The sequence below is a fragment of the Haemaphysalis longicornis genome, unplaced genomic scaffold (assembly GCF_048455015.1).
Source record: "Haemaphysalis longicornis isolate Haplotype H1 unplaced genomic scaffold, Haemaphysalis longicornis Haplotype H1 scaffold_7, whole genome shotgun sequence".
NCBI lineage: Eukaryota > Metazoa > Arthropoda > Arachnida > Ixodida > Ixodidae > Haemaphysalis > Haemaphysalis longicornis.
In genome coordinates, this window is record NW_027526422.1 from 115,526,259 (window position 1) to 115,544,131 (window position 17,873).

The 17,873-nt window shown below is 45.4% G+C and overlaps 1 protein-coding gene across 1 annotated transcript in view; it reads left to right on the forward strand.

Annotated features, from left to right (window-relative positions):
* Positions 1 to 207: 207 nt before the first annotated feature.
* The window catches only part of LOC144146847 (uncharacterized), a 30,101-nt gene continuing 12,435 nt past the window's right edge, over positions 208 to 17,873 (forward strand). The window contains exons 1-3 of the mRNA XM_077678787.1: positions 208 to 451; positions 13,021 to 13,306; positions 15,781 to 15,924. Of these exons, the coding sequence (XP_077534913.1) occupies positions 428 to 451; positions 13,021 to 13,306; positions 15,781 to 15,924 (454 nt within the window). The 5' untranslated portion in view covers positions 208 to 427. The remainder of the gene's footprint in view (positions 452 to 13,020; positions 13,307 to 15,780; positions 15,925 to 17,873) is intronic.

Consider the following 17,873-nt stretch of genomic DNA (forward strand, 5'->3'; position numbering starts at 1 on the left):
GGTGATGTGCTCGTTTTAAGAGAGGCGAGCCGGAGATGGCCGCACTCAGCACTGTTGCTGCAGTCGTTCCCAGAACCGGCGCTGACCGCTTCCAGTTTCGCACGAGAGGTCCGAACGCGACTCGCCGCAGTCTCTCATCACAGGCGCCTCCTCTCTTAGCCTTGATAAGGAAATTTTCTTCTCCTTTTTATCGCGAAACGCCGATGGCTGCTCTCCTAAAAACGAGTGGAGCGTATTACGTATCTCGTATAACGATTAGGGCATGCGCCTAACGCTGTATCCTGACAGCTAGGAGTGGGAGAAGGATTGCAGGGGTGATGCTCACCTCGGCAAGGCTTTACAGTCATTGAGAAGCAGCCACTCAGCCGGGATCCGCGCAAAGGGAAGCACACCGTTAACAAGAACACTAAGAGAGTTCGTCCGTAAAATGCGGACAAAAACGTGGAATTTGGTGAGTTTTTTGCATCTTATTTGCAGGGTTTGCGACAATTTAATTTGTAGCTGCCTTCTGTGTACTCTTCTTACTGCGCTTAAAGATTCAATGTGTACCAAGAAGAGGTGCCAGACGGGCTTGTGCATGTCATGGCGGTGGCCCAAATTGTTCAAGCGTTGTAGCTGTTCTGTGATAGCCATCTGCGTGTTGTTTGGTTATGTGCAACTTGTGCATATGTTCTCAGGATTGCAGAACACATCGGCGAATGGGCATCGTTGAATGAGACCGTGCCAAGCAGTGACCGTGCCAGGGTGTGTGCACTAGAAGCTGGGAGCATTAGTTTTTTCTTCACGTCTTTACACGTAGTACTTATGAGCTAGGGCACTAATCAGTGATAATCACTTACTTGGTAATTCTTTACGTCGAAACAAAGAAATTTTCGGAAGACAATGCTGTGAGAAGGACAAAGCCATGTTGTGCTGCTACATGCAGACGAGGCCACAACCATACATCTTTAATTTAAGGTAACTGAATGTCACGGAATGGGTAAGCGCCCACAAATAATTAAAGCCAAGCTCTCTCCACCTCATTGATGGCGTCTAAAAGTGGAGACGCACTGCAGGAAAGCCAACTTAACACAATTGGTTTCACGAATCGATGATGATGCTGATGAGCGAATGAACATCAAGCGCCATTCGATTGCGCCATTCCGACAAGGTCGAATCGGTTTTGATTTTGTACTTTGCCTTTGACTCAGGTTGCACGGGAGAAAGATTCGCGTTTCCACCATCATTATCTTGAAGAAGAGGTTTTGATATTTATTCTTGCGCTTGTGCGCAAGGTATTGCGCCTACTTTGTAACGGCTTGAGGGCATGCCCAAGCCGTTATTCTACTCATAAATGCATGTCGGTTTGTTATACCTGTGCTACACGCCAACCTTCATTTTATAATTGACTACATACTTTCATGCGCACTCTATGTTTATACACGACGCCACTCGAAAGACTTGCGTTAGAGCGCCTTCTCAAGACCTTCGAAGCGGCCGTGGAGCGCAGGTGTTACGCTGTTATCACTAGCAGATACGATATGTCAAGAGAACGTACAGCTTCGAAAACTTGTTTACCGCCGTTGTGAATTGCTTCACTGTGCTGGTCGCTTGAATAAATTAATCGCGATGTAATGTAGCGTAAAAAGGTTGAATAATAGTTGATCACGATGCAATGTAGCGTAAACCTGTGTTACATTCTAATGCAGTGTAAATGTGCTTTAAAACCGCAGCATCGTCTAAAATGTTTGCACGTTCCACGATTTCTTTCATGTTGCATTTCGTCTGTTTGAGGGGGCATGAAGAAAAGAGTGGAATTCCACTTGTGGTTTTGCTTGTCGAAGCAAAAGCTGAACTGTGAGATATATCTAATCCACGAGTTTATTTTTAGGCCCCGTTGGGTTATTTGGCGTGCACTTAAGTGTGCTGTCGAGGGATCTTTGTTATCTACGTTCGAAGGGAAAAAGGTAGCCACTGCCGCGGTGAACCAAAATGGCGTCCTTGTTTGCAGCGTAGGACACTGGCGAACAGAAGGGGTACAATAAAGTCTAAGGTGCCGACCCAACTAACCAAGTTTTGGAGCTCAGGTGGAGTGGTGGTGTACGAGACTTACACTTACACTGCCTAAAATTTTTGCAGGTTTTAACGCGTTGGTAACTGCACCTCAGTAATGAGACACGCCATGATGAAAAACTCGGGAGTAAATTCTATCCTCTTGGGTTCTGAACTCGGGCCGCATTCTCGACACCTGGGCCTTTATGGGTTATAGCCTCTGTTTGAGAGCAGCAGCCGCGGCCAGGATTCAAACTACGTTCTTGTTATAATGACTAACCTCTAAAGGAGTACTGACACGAAATTGCAAAGCTGAGGTAACTATATGAAACGTTTCCTTTGTATATGGAAATATCTCCCAGCAAGCTTCAACCGCAACCATCTAGTATAGCAGATTTGAAATCCACTTTAATGTTTGCGCCCAACAGAAAGCTCACAACAGATACCCTTTCGCAATCGGCATCGGCATGACCCCATCTACTCCTCCTGCCCCGAACTGCTGACGTGAGCGCCCCGTGACGTGGCTAATGCAATGGTTGGGGTTGGCGCACGCTGCTCCGACATGTCTATGACACGTCAAGGTTTTGGGACTGACGTCATGCTACCAGGGCGCGTGGAGATGATGAAGACGCGCGTGAGTTCAGACCCGCAGGGGTGCGACAACAGAGGTGGCGTCACGAGCGCCCTCCTGTCATAGCGGCCGCTTTGCTGCTCGTTTGGTCCAAGTCGAAATTGACAAGAATAAACGAAGCTGTAAATAACTATTTACGCTGCGACCGACCGACTACTGTGCCATTCCATGATTAGTCGGCTGGTAAAAAAAAAAACTAACACGTAAATTTCGTGTCAGTACTCCTGTAAGTGTCTGTCGCAAAACACACGCCAACCTTACGCGGCTTCGTAGTGTACTCTTAGCCCGACAACCAGCTTTTTTTAATGTAATAGAAAACAATTAAAACGACTCAAACAATGACGAGGTCGCACAGAGTGTGTACTTATGGTTCAATGGCGCTCTATGTTACAGGGTAGAAAAAAATGAATGGGACGCATGGAATGAGGAGGACAGCACGGACGCATGCTTCCGTGGTTGTAATCTTCCCTTCGCGTGTTTTACTCAAATTTCTATACCTTGTCACGTTAAGTGCACTGAATCATAAGTATGGGAATCCAACTAGCAAAATTAATTGCCCTGAGCAAGATATAACTTGCGCCCATAGCAGCACAAAGTTTTGTACTTAATATTTTCAGTTGCTCATTTATGTAGCTTTGTGTATGCCTCTTGGTTTTTTTGCCTCATTTGATTGATTGATTGATTGATTGATTGATTGATTCATTGATTGATTCATTGATTGTGGGTTTAACGCGCCGACGCTACTCAGGGGGTGAGGCGCGCCGTATTGGAGTGCTCCGGATTGAGTTCGACCACGTGGGGATCTTGAACGTGCGCCGAAATTGCGAACATACGGACGTTTTGATTTTCTCCTCCATCAGAAAAGTGGCTGCCGTTGCCGGGAATCGAGGCCGCTTCCTTGGGCTCAGCAGCACAACGCCATAGCCACTGAGCCACCGTGGCCGGTCTTGCCGCATTTCACTGTTTTTTTTCATTTCTCACATTGCCCCTAACAAATTTTTTTGGTGTCCGCCTCCACTCCTGAAATAAAACCTTGCGTACGCCATTGGCTAAAGGAGCACTGACCTGAAATTGTGAAAGCGAGATAACTTGCGAGATAGATTGATGTGAACACACATACATTATCTGCAAAATATCAGCGGCAAATAGAGCCTAGAACATAATTAAGATGAATTTTAAATTGTGCGAAACGCAACCGAGCAGCCAGTGGAGGACCTCGGGCAATCGACATTTCGTGGATGTGGACTATACAAACAACATCCAAACACGTCACAAGTTTGTGTTGGTCGCTTCCGTATGCCGGCGTTTCTCGCCAGCTCGCAGCTCCGATAGGAGGTCGGAACTTTTGCTCTCGAGTAACGAACAGTCTGATCGTTGGTGGCGGAGGCGCCGGCGCCTAGTTGGTTAATGGGGTAGCTGGCCGTAACCTAATTTCTGCAGCAATTCCAGGCACTCTGTTTTTATTGCTTTTTATTACACTGGACGCGAAAACGCGCAGGGAACAATAAAAACGCACTGGGAGAGCCGCACGGTCGTTGCGCAGGCGGCGGCCGCGGTCGCGAAGTGGCGCAGGCTGGCGCAGGTAGCTCGAGCGATAGCTTGTTACCGCTGCACGAAACTGGACTCGAGTACTAAACTAGGCAGCACATACGATAATCCAGTTAATGATGCGATGGCTAATTGCATTAAAAAATTAGCAGTGGCTTAGCTCGGCTATGCCAGGGTATACGTAGCGTGAGCTGAGGTTCAGCAGGTTATTCTTAGGTGTCCTGGTTGTCTAGCATTAGCTGATTATGCTTACGGCTGCTAAAACAATTTCTAATTCAGTCCAATCCAATCCAATCCAGTCCAGTCCGGTCCGGTTCAGTCCCGTCCAGACCAGTCACTGCTCCTCGCGCAGCGCAGAACGGCTCTCCAGAAGCCACGCGAAACAGCTATCAAGCGGCTCCTGCGCAGCGTCAGACATAACTACTGCGCAACGGAGGCGCACAGCTAGTCACGCGCCGGCCCCAGTGCGTCTGCCGCGGCTATGATATATCACTCCTCTGAAATGCGCAGACCGGCGAATGTGCAGTCCCAATTCTCTACACACGCGTACTCCAATTGGATTGGATATCAATCCAACAAAATCCAATTTAATCCAATCTAATCCAAGTCAGTCCAGTCCGATCCGATCCGATCCTAAAAAATCCAATGCTCTTCGCGCTTGCGCAGAACGGCCCTTCACGGCGCATGGGAAACTGCTCAACCTCGGCCAGTGCAGCTTACGCTACAAAATCGTCATATGCACCGCGTTCTAGACCGTTAATCGAATACCCGCGCCAGTGTCAAGCCTAGACCATCTGTAGCCAGATCTGAAGGAAGACTGGCCGGCTCTTCCCAACGCGCGTCTCCTCACCTACTGCCTCGTACGTCGCGCGTCGTTCTCTAGACGCGGCAACAATTTGCACTCGCAGCGCCTGCATCACGTCCACGGTCGCTTTTTAATTAATCGGCTGATGAGTTCCCTACGTATGGGCGTTAGCACAAACTGCCGCCGACGCGGAGTATACAGTGCTACGGCAGCTCTGCTCTGTGATATCCGTCCGACAGTCAGGTACCAAATCCGTCCGACAGTTTAATCCAAATCCAGCCTTTCGCGGGCACCCGCTGAAACCTAAACTGCGACTGGCCGCATTAAAAACGTCGTTTATTAAACAACTGTCGCTCTTACGAGATCAGGCTTCTACACGTGATAAATAGGTCATTAGCTGCTTACGCAACAACAACAACAAAAAAATTACACCATCTTCCCGTAGGGGAACCCTGAGTAGTATGTGAAGCAGCCGTGGGGTCGGCTGAAGTTCCCATTAGTTTTCAGTTCGTCGTTTCCGTTGACATTCAGCTTCGCGTGCCTTCGTTGTATCAGTAGCTTCTTGACGTAGTTTGAATGAGTGAAGGACATAAGGCGCGTTCGTAGCACATGCTCCCGTTTCGGTTTGGAGCGCAGTAGGACGAGCGCCACGTACCTCCTGTTGCGGCCAGAAAGCCGTGGGATCGAAACCGGGCGCCGCCTACTTATTTTTATAGTAGACTGCGCTGACGTCAGCCAAACGCTGACGGGACTGAAGAGACGCGCATGCGCAGTAGAGTGAGGACGGCGGACAACGGCAACGATAACGAGAGAGGGAGGGACACAGCCCCGAGCATGAGATGCTTCGCATCTAAAAAAACGATTAAAAATTTTGTTTTAGTGTTGCTTTAATAAAGTTGTACGTTGCAACGATTCCTCTCTAAACATGTCACTGGCATTTTTTCATTCTCTAAGGATTGATCTTCGTGTTATTGCAAGAGAAGATGAAAGTTTATGTTTTGAATGTTTTCTGATTGATTATTCTGCTTGAGCAACATTTATCCTATTGCAATTTATATGCGCGGGGATAGATTACCATTACCCCTTAATTTATTCACCCATTTACCAGCTACTTTCTCACGTGGCCAATGTCCTTGTAAATTCATGACGTATGTCCAATACTTAAGAAAAGGAAATACTCCGCTATGCTTCCGGTGAAGAACGATTCTGATTTATTTTTCGAAAACCAAGATCTTACCTTGACTTCCTGATTATACGATTACTTCGTAGTCCATGCAATTCTGTCCTTCCTGCCTGGCTTTTATGACTTGCTTGAAGTCGCTATCTTTTTCCTTCATTGTACTTCCCGGACGCAATAAAAACACGCCTTTCCTATTAGCGGCGGTCACTTCAGGTTGTTTAAGGGAAATCAGTCCTGATAACGCGCTACTGTCTGCTCTCGAACTGAACACAATGAACTCTATTTTATCTGCTCTTGAACTTAACACAATGTAGGTCGAGTTCATCGCGTGCCATTGATCCCATTGGTGTCGTTCTCGAGTTTTTCACAGTAAAATTTTGCGTTTCGGCACAGTTGTGCTGCGGGGTTAGTGTCTTCTGCACGGTAGAAACACAATCAAAGTGAAAGATTCGAACCGCCTGTTCTGAAGGCATACCAAGTTTTATAGACGAAATGTGATACGAAAACCGGAAGAAAAGTACCCGTGCTCAGGGAATATTACTGACCTACACAGCCTACGCAAGTATAAAGCATTTAATAACAGAAAACAAATCGCACGAAGGGTGGTATATTGGTTACTAAAACTTAAAACGAGTAATTAATCTGGGCTTTCATAATGGGACGTAAATTTAAATAGCGATGCATAATATAGCCTTAACCGGGTCCTATCTTCGAACCTAATAATCAGTAGCAAATTTGACGAGGACACACCTTCCCACGGAGGGGGACGTGCCTTAAGTACACTATGTCTGGTGTTGATGTAACGTCCACCTCCAGAATCAAAACCATGCTGCACATCCCGCAACGTACGAAATCTGTCTTAGATCCCCCACTTACTTAGATAAGTCTCACCTTACATGCCGGAGAGTAGAAAAGCTATGCGGTGTCGGGCACTCTACGTGTATTGGGGATTGCGTACAGTGTAAGCACAGCTAGCTGCTGTGCTATCTTATTCGCATCCCTGATGTGATTCAACTGAGTAGATTGTATGCATCCAGATGAGGAAAATCATCAGGTAATATGAAAAGTGTGCTTGTTTTTACATTCTCCACATAAATGATCCCCGGCTTACAGAATTCGTCCATGAAACAAGACAAAACTTTTCTTGTAATATTTTACACCTGTGACGGGACGGAAATAGCAACATGGAGGAAAAAGTTTTTGTTGCTTGTACCAATACTTGATTCATACATCCCAGCAGCAGAATAAATTTTTCTCTCCAATACAAATGACCATTGAGCTAGTAGTTAACTGTTCATGTTAGTGTTGTAGGCGGAATCAAACGCGGACTAAGGCAGAAGGAAGAGACGACATGGCGCTAACTCCCTCCATTTCTATAACATACAAACAATATTTTTATCTGTACCAACATTGCGATCAACTTCAGCATGTGCGTGTGACTATATTCCCTGCAAAAGTTGCTTTCGTGGTTGTCATCTTGGGAGAAACAAACGCACCACGTGAGACGCGGTCAGTATACATTTGTGTTTTTCTTTTCAATGACCAAATAGTTTAGTGGCGAGTCAGCGCCATGTCGTCTCTTCCTTCTGTCCCTGTCGCTGCGTGAGTGCGCTTTTAACACCAAGAAGTTCTCCCTCCAAAAATGAGATGTGAGCATGCATGTTTGCGTTCTGTCACAAGCACAACACTACCGCAGTGATAAGCGCAATAAACAGTCAGTTTGACAGCTACAATCATGGAGGACGCGTTAAAAAAATTGTGTGATATAAGTTGGACAGAAGCTACTCTGTTGCTATTAGACGTCTTTAAGCATAGACCTCAAGAAGCAAGTTTTTGTTCTCGAGTTATGCGCGTTGAGGGCGTGCTATACCACGAACCAATTAAAATTGTAGCCGCGATGAAAGCAGTTCAAATATTAAAGGTTTAATTAAACAAAATTACTATTTTATATTGCATCGCTGCCCCGACAGCTGCACTGCGCAATTGTTTTATTGAGCGAAATAATACGTTGCGGTTATAGACCTCATCACATCTGTGCCATCCAACTAGCTTCGGACTTTTATAATTAAAGACCAAAGTCTTTCTAGGGATCCTTAAACCAGGAAATTTGGTCGCTCTGTCTGTCTGTCTGTCAGTCTGTCTGTCTGTCTGTCTGTCTGTCTGTCTGTCTGTCTGTCTGTCTGTCTGTCTGTCTGTCTGTCTGTCTGTCTGTCTGTCTGTCTGTCTGTCAATCCGTCAGTGCTTGTGTCTCTCAATTCTTCCACAAAGACAAAGCAGAAAAGAATTCTGAAACATGAAGCTTATATAAGCAGAACGTTTTAATACCACTCAATCTGGTGCCATTCTTGATTTTGCCAACATTGTTGAGAGAAAGTACACTTTGGCGTATCTGAGTCAAAACATCTACCCAGAACCGGCACTAACACGAATCTTTTAATTGGAAAAGGATGTTCGCTTGATTGTTGTCATAGCGCATGAAACAAATATGCGTTGTAAATAATATTTTAATCCCCCCCCCCCGCCCCCCCAAAAAAACAAAACGTGCTCGCGCCTTTTCCGAGACTTCGTGACGGCTTCCGAGTCTAAGAGTAACGACAGGTTCCATAGACGCGCGCGAGCGGGAGAACGCGGCAAAATTGAGTTGACTTGAGCAAACCTCCATGTTTTCATCGTGGGGGAGAGGCATCTACGGGGCAGGGAGGGAGGATAGTATCGCAGTTCCACGACGTTGAGCTGATACGCGGCCAATTTTTGTGCGAACGGTAGATGGGGCATGTCGGCAAATTTTCTGTATCGCTGTGTCAACAAAGTCGCGTCGCTGTGTCATGATGCAGGTCCACAGAAGAGCACAGAAGTAAACTAAATTGAGAGCGCGCGGACAGAGTTTCCTGCGATGGCGGAGAGCATGATGTCGCAAAGAACGAAGCGCGTTTTCTGATGCCCTTTCCGACTCTGTACCACTCGCTCGCATTCCTAGGCGTTCCAGCTTGGAAGCTTTCACCCGTGCGGCCCACACCACAGATCTGCGACTGTAATAGACATCCCTATTGTTGCCAGTTGTCACCGTAGATGCCCGCGTCGAAATAGACTGTGTGGCTACTGTAGGGCAGACTAGACGTCAAAAGAATACGAGGTGTCTACGACGGTGACAAAATGCAGAAACTGATAAACAACGTAAGTAGCGAGATAGTCGCGCATTAAAAACGATCCACCAGTGTCCTTCATGTAATTTGTTTGAGCCTTTTTTATGGAATGAGTGAAATTTCTCAGAACGTTTTCAGGCCGTTTGCGTTGCACAAATAGATCATCAAGAGGTGGAAAACAATATCCAAATATTCTGGTCTATTATCAAGTTCCTCTGCTTCACTGCAAAAGGTAGATTAGAAGGGATCATACGTTGTATCTTGTGCTTATTCGCAAACATCAGGGTCGCGGTTTTACTTTGTATTGAGGCTAGTTTTAAGGTAGGTTATCTTCCTATCAATAGCTGTCCCTTTTGGTGGTAGTGCATTTTTTTAATGCTAGCGCCGTGTGTCTTACCGTCCCCCCTATATAGCTTCCTATTCGGCGCCATCCGATGGATATCATAATGCTTTGTTTGTTGACAACCTCCTTTTTTCTATTGGTGTTCATGTTAATTTCCTTCGCTGTCTGGAATAATCCTCTCTCACTATCATGTTAACTTCACGTAATTTTTACATTCGCTTTTCACCGACGCATCATTCGAGAGAATTCATGGACACTTTGTTGCGCTAATATACAGAGCCCAGCGAGAAAGGGGCCAGTATTTCGAGTGACTAAGTCCATCCACTGCACAGATGGGTTCTCTTTTGCGCCCCTTTTGTAAGTTCAGGGTAAATTTGTTCCATTTTTGAAATGTCACGTGTAAATGTGCAGACAGTCAGTTGCAAAATTTACAGCCCGCGAGTGCGAAGATTTCCTGAAATTTATCTCGCGTGTGGCGTCCAGGCAGCAAATACACGCGTCTTTCCATTCCTAGAGCGCATACCTTTCATACCTTGGACACGTTAAGACTCAATTCAGTGTTGAGGCTTTCATGTATTTTAAGGCAAAGCTAAAATCCCTGAAGCGAAGCTTTGCTGAACGCAATACGCGCCTACTTACGGCCATGTTTACGGTTGTAGCGAGGCATGCATCCCATCTCGTTGGTCAATGATTATTGGGCTTCATGTCACCTTTAACGAGGACAAGTTAGGGTTGCGGTTCCGCTGTTTTGTAGCAGGAAGTGGTGAAAAAAAGATCAAATGCAAATGAGTTGTGGAGCTTTTTATCCTTCACGGCGCTGTTATCACGGCCAAGTGTTGTATTCGATGCACCGCTGCTTGGCGAAATTCTCAGAAGAGGAACATCGGAGACAGCGTAAAACGACAACAAACACGGTCTGATGCAAGACCTCGTTACGGCCACTGCACGCGTAGGCTTTCGAAGAGCAGTAAAACAATCTGCAAGATTGCGTTCAACCGGGCTAGGTGCCCGGGCGTTCTGTTACGAGAGAGGGATCAAGCTACGCTGATAGACCACGTTGTTTTGTTTTCTGATGTTGGAGAAGTTTTGCTTGACCGAAATTTGTTTTTTTTTTAAAAATTGGCCGGCTACTTTAAATCAGTGATGACTTCTGCACGTCTTATTTTGGTTATGTTAATTCACTTATGTCTTGCAAGGTTATATTTTAAGGGACACCTAAAGGGAAGGAGCTTCTATTTTGAGCATTGGGGACACGTACGAGACCGATGGGTATGCTCTGAAGATACAACAGTTATGTAAACTTGCAAAACGTAGCGGTAAACTATGCACACTTTTCGCGAAGAAACTTGTGGAGACATTCGGGCGTAGAAACCAGCCAGCGTGTCGACAACAAGGCTTCAGCGGACGAGGGCAAATTACATTTGGTGTGACCTGCCAGGGGCAGGCGCAATAAAATTGACCCAATGAAGCACCTCTGGTATGACAGAACTACGCCTTTTTACAACTCTGCCGAGAACATCACACTCCATAAATATAACGTGGCAAAGTTATGGCGAACCACAACAAACGATTTCTCTCAATTGAGCTGTACAACCGAGGAAATTTGATTTACATTACATTTTACAAACCTCACTTTCTCGATGTGATGCTATTAGAAGGAGCATAGGCACAAACATGTCTTTGTCCACATCCTGTAATATCCTCCGACCTTTTGTGCCATGTCTGCTGTGATTCGAACAACTGCAGCGGTTTTTCTGGGTGAGAACATTCATAAAAATTCTGTTGTCGACAACCACCGAGGAAATGGTGTGGTACGGATGCGACTTGTTTAGGCTGTTCGCAGGGTTTGTTTTTGGTGTTATTGTTGTGGGTTGAATTAAGTAAGAGACTGCCTTGCCTGATTCCGCTACCTGGGCGGGGTTTATGATGTCGTAGTATACTGAGAATTTGTGCCCGCAAACTACACATCTGTCTCTAGCAACTGTACGCACTTCGCATGACCCTAATTCCATAACCGTGGACATCAAGACCATTTGCACTCTCTCCAAACATAGGCCTGCACAGCACCACGACACGAATTAGAGGGGAACGTACACAAGTTGTAACGCGAACTTGATCTTAGGAAGCAGTGTCCGGGTCGTCACGGGCTTTTCATTAAAGCGGGACAAGCGCTATCGCTGCCTTTGGTTTTACTGTCTGCGACGGTAGCCTGGGACGCCGAATAAATTTGTGCGTCCACCACCTCATGCACCTAAATAACACGATACGATCGGAGTGTTCCAACATGGTAACTAGTTCACACGTGTGAAGTAGGTGTAATTAAACACCGAATAACTGGCGAAAAATGCAAAAATAGCCTTCTGGTACCTTGGTTTGAATATAGGCGCTGTGGTGTCACCCTTATTTCAAAAATGAGTTTTTTGTTGATATATTGCTGTGGTTTGTAATAACGGGGTTTACTATGAGTGAATCTTTGTTTTTGCCTTTATTTTCTTCTTCACAATCGTTTCATTCGGCCGTGTTTCTGCTAGCGGAGCACGTCGCTATCGCCGCTGTGTCGTGAATGACGATAAGACGAGCTTTTACGGAGGTCATCGGTAGTGAAATGGGGAATAAAAACCACTCTGCCACGATGTTTAGGTGATAAGACGTTAGATACGTAGGTTTTGCGCCTATTATGGATAAGTGTTGAGCCTACACGGAGCGCAGAAATTTATCATGGCGTGTATATTTTAATGCTGTTCGAATTCGAAACACTAAAATCCACCGACTTCATTCTCTGAGCCCAAGCCCACCCACGAAGGACGCACAATAGGAGTCAACGCTAAGTATTATAAAAAAATCGAATGAACAGCTGATATTGATATTCATTTTTTGGCTTCAGGACAGTGCCCACAATAGTATCCGACCGATGTTTTGGACCTGGAGGGGAACGAGAAATAGTCCGAATAAAAGAGCAGTCAGAAAAATCTGTGAGCTATACTCCTATGGCACAACTGGCGGTCCCTCGGGAAAGTACGAAATATCCAGTAGGTCCGAATTTTCGGAGTCCGGAAAAATGGTCGACTACTTTACGCCTGGCCGTCGCTCATTTTCTGGACATGCTTTATGTGAACCACAGCAATTTATTACAATATGAATCATTGTCATTGGAGAAATAATTTGCAACTCCAGTATTCCAACCGGTCTTATCCCCTTGGGTGGTTGTTAAGGATTCTTTGAGTTCCATGGTCTCTTGTGATACCTTATTGCGGCCACCCGAAACCTCATACCTGTCGCCTATTCGGCGCCGCAACATTTCACCCCTGTTTTTTCCCTGCCTTGCGGGCGTGTATATAGGAAGCGTGGGAGGAACCCGTGAAGACAAAAGAAGAACACGATGAATCCCCGAGGGCCAAACCTGAAGAGGCGGAACCACCAGCTCGAAGGCGGAAGCGGTCCGCGGGTCCGGACAGCTCACTCAGCTGGTTCATCGCCGCCCTCTGCTTCATGGTGAACCTGCTGTTCTCGTCGTTCCTGCGCTGCAGCGGGCTCTTCTTCACCTCCATCATGAGCACATACGACACCACGCGAGGCTACGCTTCCCTGCCCCTGAGCATGTACAACGGCTTCCTCAACTTGTCCGGTAAGAAGCAGGCTTGTACTTCTGCAATATTCTTCCGAAAGAGAACGAGACAACAACACTTTATTCGAAAAACGTGAAAACTTGGGCGAGTTGGTGATGCATGTTGAACCACAGCGCAAACGACGAGACAACGGACGATAGCAAGAGGACACTCGAAGCGCTTCGTGCGCCCTCTTGCTATCGTCCGTTGTCTCGTCGTTTGCGCTGTGGTTCAACATTATTTGAAAAACTGAAGTCAGCTGTTAAGACGGCGAAGATAAAGCAGAAGTGTGGGGCGGGCGGTGTTGAAGTATCCGATGCTGGTGCGTTTCTAGCGTATCATGGACATGGGGGGGTTGATGATTACGCCGTATGTAAATGCTCTTCAGAATGGCACTCAGTACGTCATTTAGCAATTGTTTAGTTAGCGTTGTCTGATGGCAGAACTGTATTTGGTAGCACGCACCGAAGAGAGCTCAAGCACCCCACGGGAGCTACGGTGCATGCTGCCATGATGTCGAGCGCGATTATTACTGATCGAGGGGAATTGCGTTTCACTAAGTCTTCATACAGAGGAAGCGGTTACCAACAGGCTACCTAGCTGGTAATTGCACTAGTGCGAATTCACGCCTTTACTTCTACGCACTACAATTACACAACACCAGCAGTGAAGTGGCCGTAATGACCCTGTGGTGGGTAATGACGAGAAAATATTTGTCGCGACACACCTTGATTTGTTTACCGTGAGATCGGGGCTCTCCTTGAAAACTGCTGCGTATGACCTCGCTATATAATTTTACTGACATGCAGATTTTAATTTTAACATAATTTTACTGACCCGTTTTAACTTCACTCGCTCCATTCCGGATTGCGTCGTAGCAGTAGTACCCCTAATTATTGTTTTAGGTGCCAGCCATATGTAAGAGTGATTAGGGAAAAAAAAACACTGTAGAAAAAAATACCGTCTAGGCGGAAAAAAATAATTGTGCGGGATGGCCAACATGTTCACGTGCCCTGTGTCAGGGGGGGGAAACGCTTTCACCCTTTCTTCGTTCTGACAATATCGACTGACTTTATGTTAATCGCCAGTTCAAACCAGAATTACGTTAAATGCGGGCCGCAGAATATACACTTTTTATTATTTGCTGTGGTTTCTTTGCAATTTAAGGCGGCCCTAGAATGCTGCTTGAACCGACACAAAGACAGAGAAGGGCAGTAGTACTGCCTCTGGGGCGTAGGTAGGCCACGCAAAGAATGCGCTGACTTAGAAGAATGGCTAATAGGAAAGAAAACGTTTTTAAGCAAATTTGTAATTTAGTATAAGTGCGTACAAGCAGTAGTATTTCATCTGCATGTTGGCGTTAGAAAATATGAGGGTTTAATGGAATTGATGGGGTTCAGCAAGGAAGAAATACAAGACGTTAAAATTGGGATAGAGGCTTTATAACTAAAGAAAATACACGCAACATCGTCGTTCCAGGGTGGCGCAAATGGCGGAGAGCTTGGTATTTCTTCCTTCATGTTTTCGACGTTGTTGGCCAACAGGCGGTTCTGTAAATTCATTTTAAACTGGACATAGTATAGGGGAACTGGTACAGTCTTCGCAAAGAAAAAAAAACATTCAAATGCGAAGCATAGTTTCGCCAACACACGGCAGTTATTTGGTTTTTTTTACATTTCACCTCAAGTAACCGTGGCGGCTAGGCTTAAAAGAAATGGTGCAATCTCTCTAGAACTGAGCGTCGGATAATGCAAAAGCATTGTGCCCGTCTTCTGTTGATTATCGCAGAACATAGGGAAGCGTCATAGACCAATACCATAGTTAGAGTCATGTGTCGTGGTCCTACTCACAAAAAATAAAAAAAAAAGTACTGGCACAGTGATTATATAAGCAGTCTTATGTTAAACCGGAAAAGACTGCGACCCTTTTCCAAGTACCTACATAAGCGTGAATAAAAAAAGAAAACACACAGATAAAAGGAGAACCATTCACAGCAGACAATATACTTACCGGTCGGGCCTGTTTCTTCATTTGCTTGCTTCGTGCTTGTATCTTCTAAATATGCGGAGCAAACTTGCCCATGTTAGCCACTTTCCACCGCAATAAACCCCGTGCATCCAGTGAAGTTCTCTAAAGACGGCGTCATTATATACCTAGATTTGTTTCTGACAAGGCGTTTTCCAGTGACAAGACCAGCTGTCCTAGCGTAGAAAGGGAAAGTCCTGGGGATTTGTTGTCTACAGCAATAAGACTCCGCATAACGCTCTACACCCCTTTAGAGCCGGTTTTACTGCATATACAAAGGTGTTGCTGAGAAGGCATTTTTTCCCCGGCATCTTACATTAACGTCGGAAGAGCGCGGGACCTTTTGAAATTCCTGAGATGCGCTTTTATATAGATACAGGGCGGATCACGTTGCGCGTGAGAGGTGCGTTCAGACGGATTAACGAAAAAAAAAAAAACGCTGGGTTTTTGTGCCTTTTCTGTTTTACAGGGCTCGTTGCTGGGCCCCTTATTCATGGGTTCGGCGTGCGCCTCTCCGCCATTCTCGGCGGCTTGATGATGGGCCTCGGCTGCATGAGCTCGTACTTCGCCAACGACATAGCTTTCCTGGTTGTCTCCCTCGGCGTTGTGACAGGTAACTACTACCTTGAGCTTTCTTGAGCTGTTCCGAGGGAGGCCATTGCTGCAGATGCTGTCTCATTATTTGAGTTGGCAAAATACATTCTTTTTGAAGAAAGAACAACTTGAAAGGAGGCTAATTCATGCCGCCAATTTATTACACAATCTCGTGACTCTTGCTGCAGTAACAAAACATTCAGAACGCAAGACGAAATATTATTTCTGAAAGACGGCCCCCATTTTATTTCCCACCCTTACCTAACACAAGAGCGCAACAATGCTGAAATACGCATTACTTACAACTGCACGAAACAATCATTACAGATTTTTCCCTTCATAAAACTGAAGAGTTCATGCACGATTGTATAATTGTATTGCGTTTTAGTTTATTATGTTTTGCCTCCACATGTGCCCACTTTGTGTTTGCCCTGCTCAGTCAATATTCGCATAAAAGTACAAAATGCATTTAAACACAGGCGAAATCTCGTCGAAGTGTGGTCCCTACATATTGCTCTACACTCTTCGCACATCCTCACTATGCAGATAAAGATATTAAAGTGCAGTTAAGGTGCTGCTTTCCGGAAGAAGCTGCAGAATGTGTACTGAGACTCAATGTTACTGAAAATATTTCGAAGCGTTTCACGACGTTACATTTGTCCCATGATTTGGGGCTAATGTAAATGAGCACTGCGACATTGCAAGTTCAGAAAACTAGGCACCGCGGTTCTCTAACTTCGAACAAAAGGCGGCCAATACTGTAGTAAAAAAACACACACGGCTGACCTTGGGGCTCTTCAAGGGCATGAATTTGTACATTTGTATTAACACAATCTTTGAGTTCAATTGCATTGTGCCGACTGCAACTCCCGATCGAAAGCCAAATAAATCGAACTGTATTTGTAGTCAAATCTTCACTATTTGGGAGGATCTGTTATCTGTAGTGAATACACCCTATAATAATTTATCACCATACACGGTTACAATTATTGGCACACTAGGAGGCTGGTGTCGTTTTCTCAGTGCTCTCTTCCCTTTAATTATCCTCAATTCTTTTCTTACCGCAAATAAAAGCCGCAAACATGAGCACAGAAGAAGCTTTCAGAAGCACATTACTGGAATTCTGTTTCTGAGTTGGGCTTGGTTCTCGGAAAGTTCATCGCCCCTCATTTTTGAGATAAAGCTTCTCCTACGTCTTGCCATATCAGTGAGAATGAGGTCAAAGCTGGGAGAGCTGCGTGTTTGCCACAGCAGGCACTCCCACATTTGCTTTATTTTTGCGTTGAACCCCTTTTACTCAATCACGAACTGTGTGTACAGTGTGAGGATAATCATTAATTTCATCCTTGATGCCCAACGTGACGGATGGCCAATCTTACGCAAATAGGTTTCAAGCTGTCATTTCTGAAGCAAATTTCTCTTGCAGACTTTTATTGAAGCATGAAGGTTACCGATGACGACATCAGCTTGCTACAAGTCCCTATATACTCATACAGATTTAACCGACAAAGTTATCAGGTGTCATGCTGATCTAGTGCACTGGTACATGCAAAGGCATAAAACTTCATGTAATCGACGCTCACTCCGGTATCCGTTAGGGATATGCTAGGCTTACTCGGGATTCTGGCTCTCCTTTTGCTGTAAATGCAATGCTGCTATTACCAAGATGTATTTGTAAAAATGAATTTGCTGTACCACGTGATTGTATAAATTTTGTTGTTTTAAATTAGCACTGCATGCATGTGTGTCGTCAAAGTTTCCATAGGGCCCGCTGTCCCCATCAAGCTGAGACTAGCAGCTTTTATGCCAGGGAGATCTTCAACATTGCAATGTTGAAAATGAAGTTGATTTTATTTGATTTGATATCATTTACCTGAAAAGAAAGTTATCGGGGCATCAAAATCTGCTTGCGGGGCTTGAATGTGAAAGTATCGCCGTAATTCTTAGGTATGGATATCCAGGGTATGT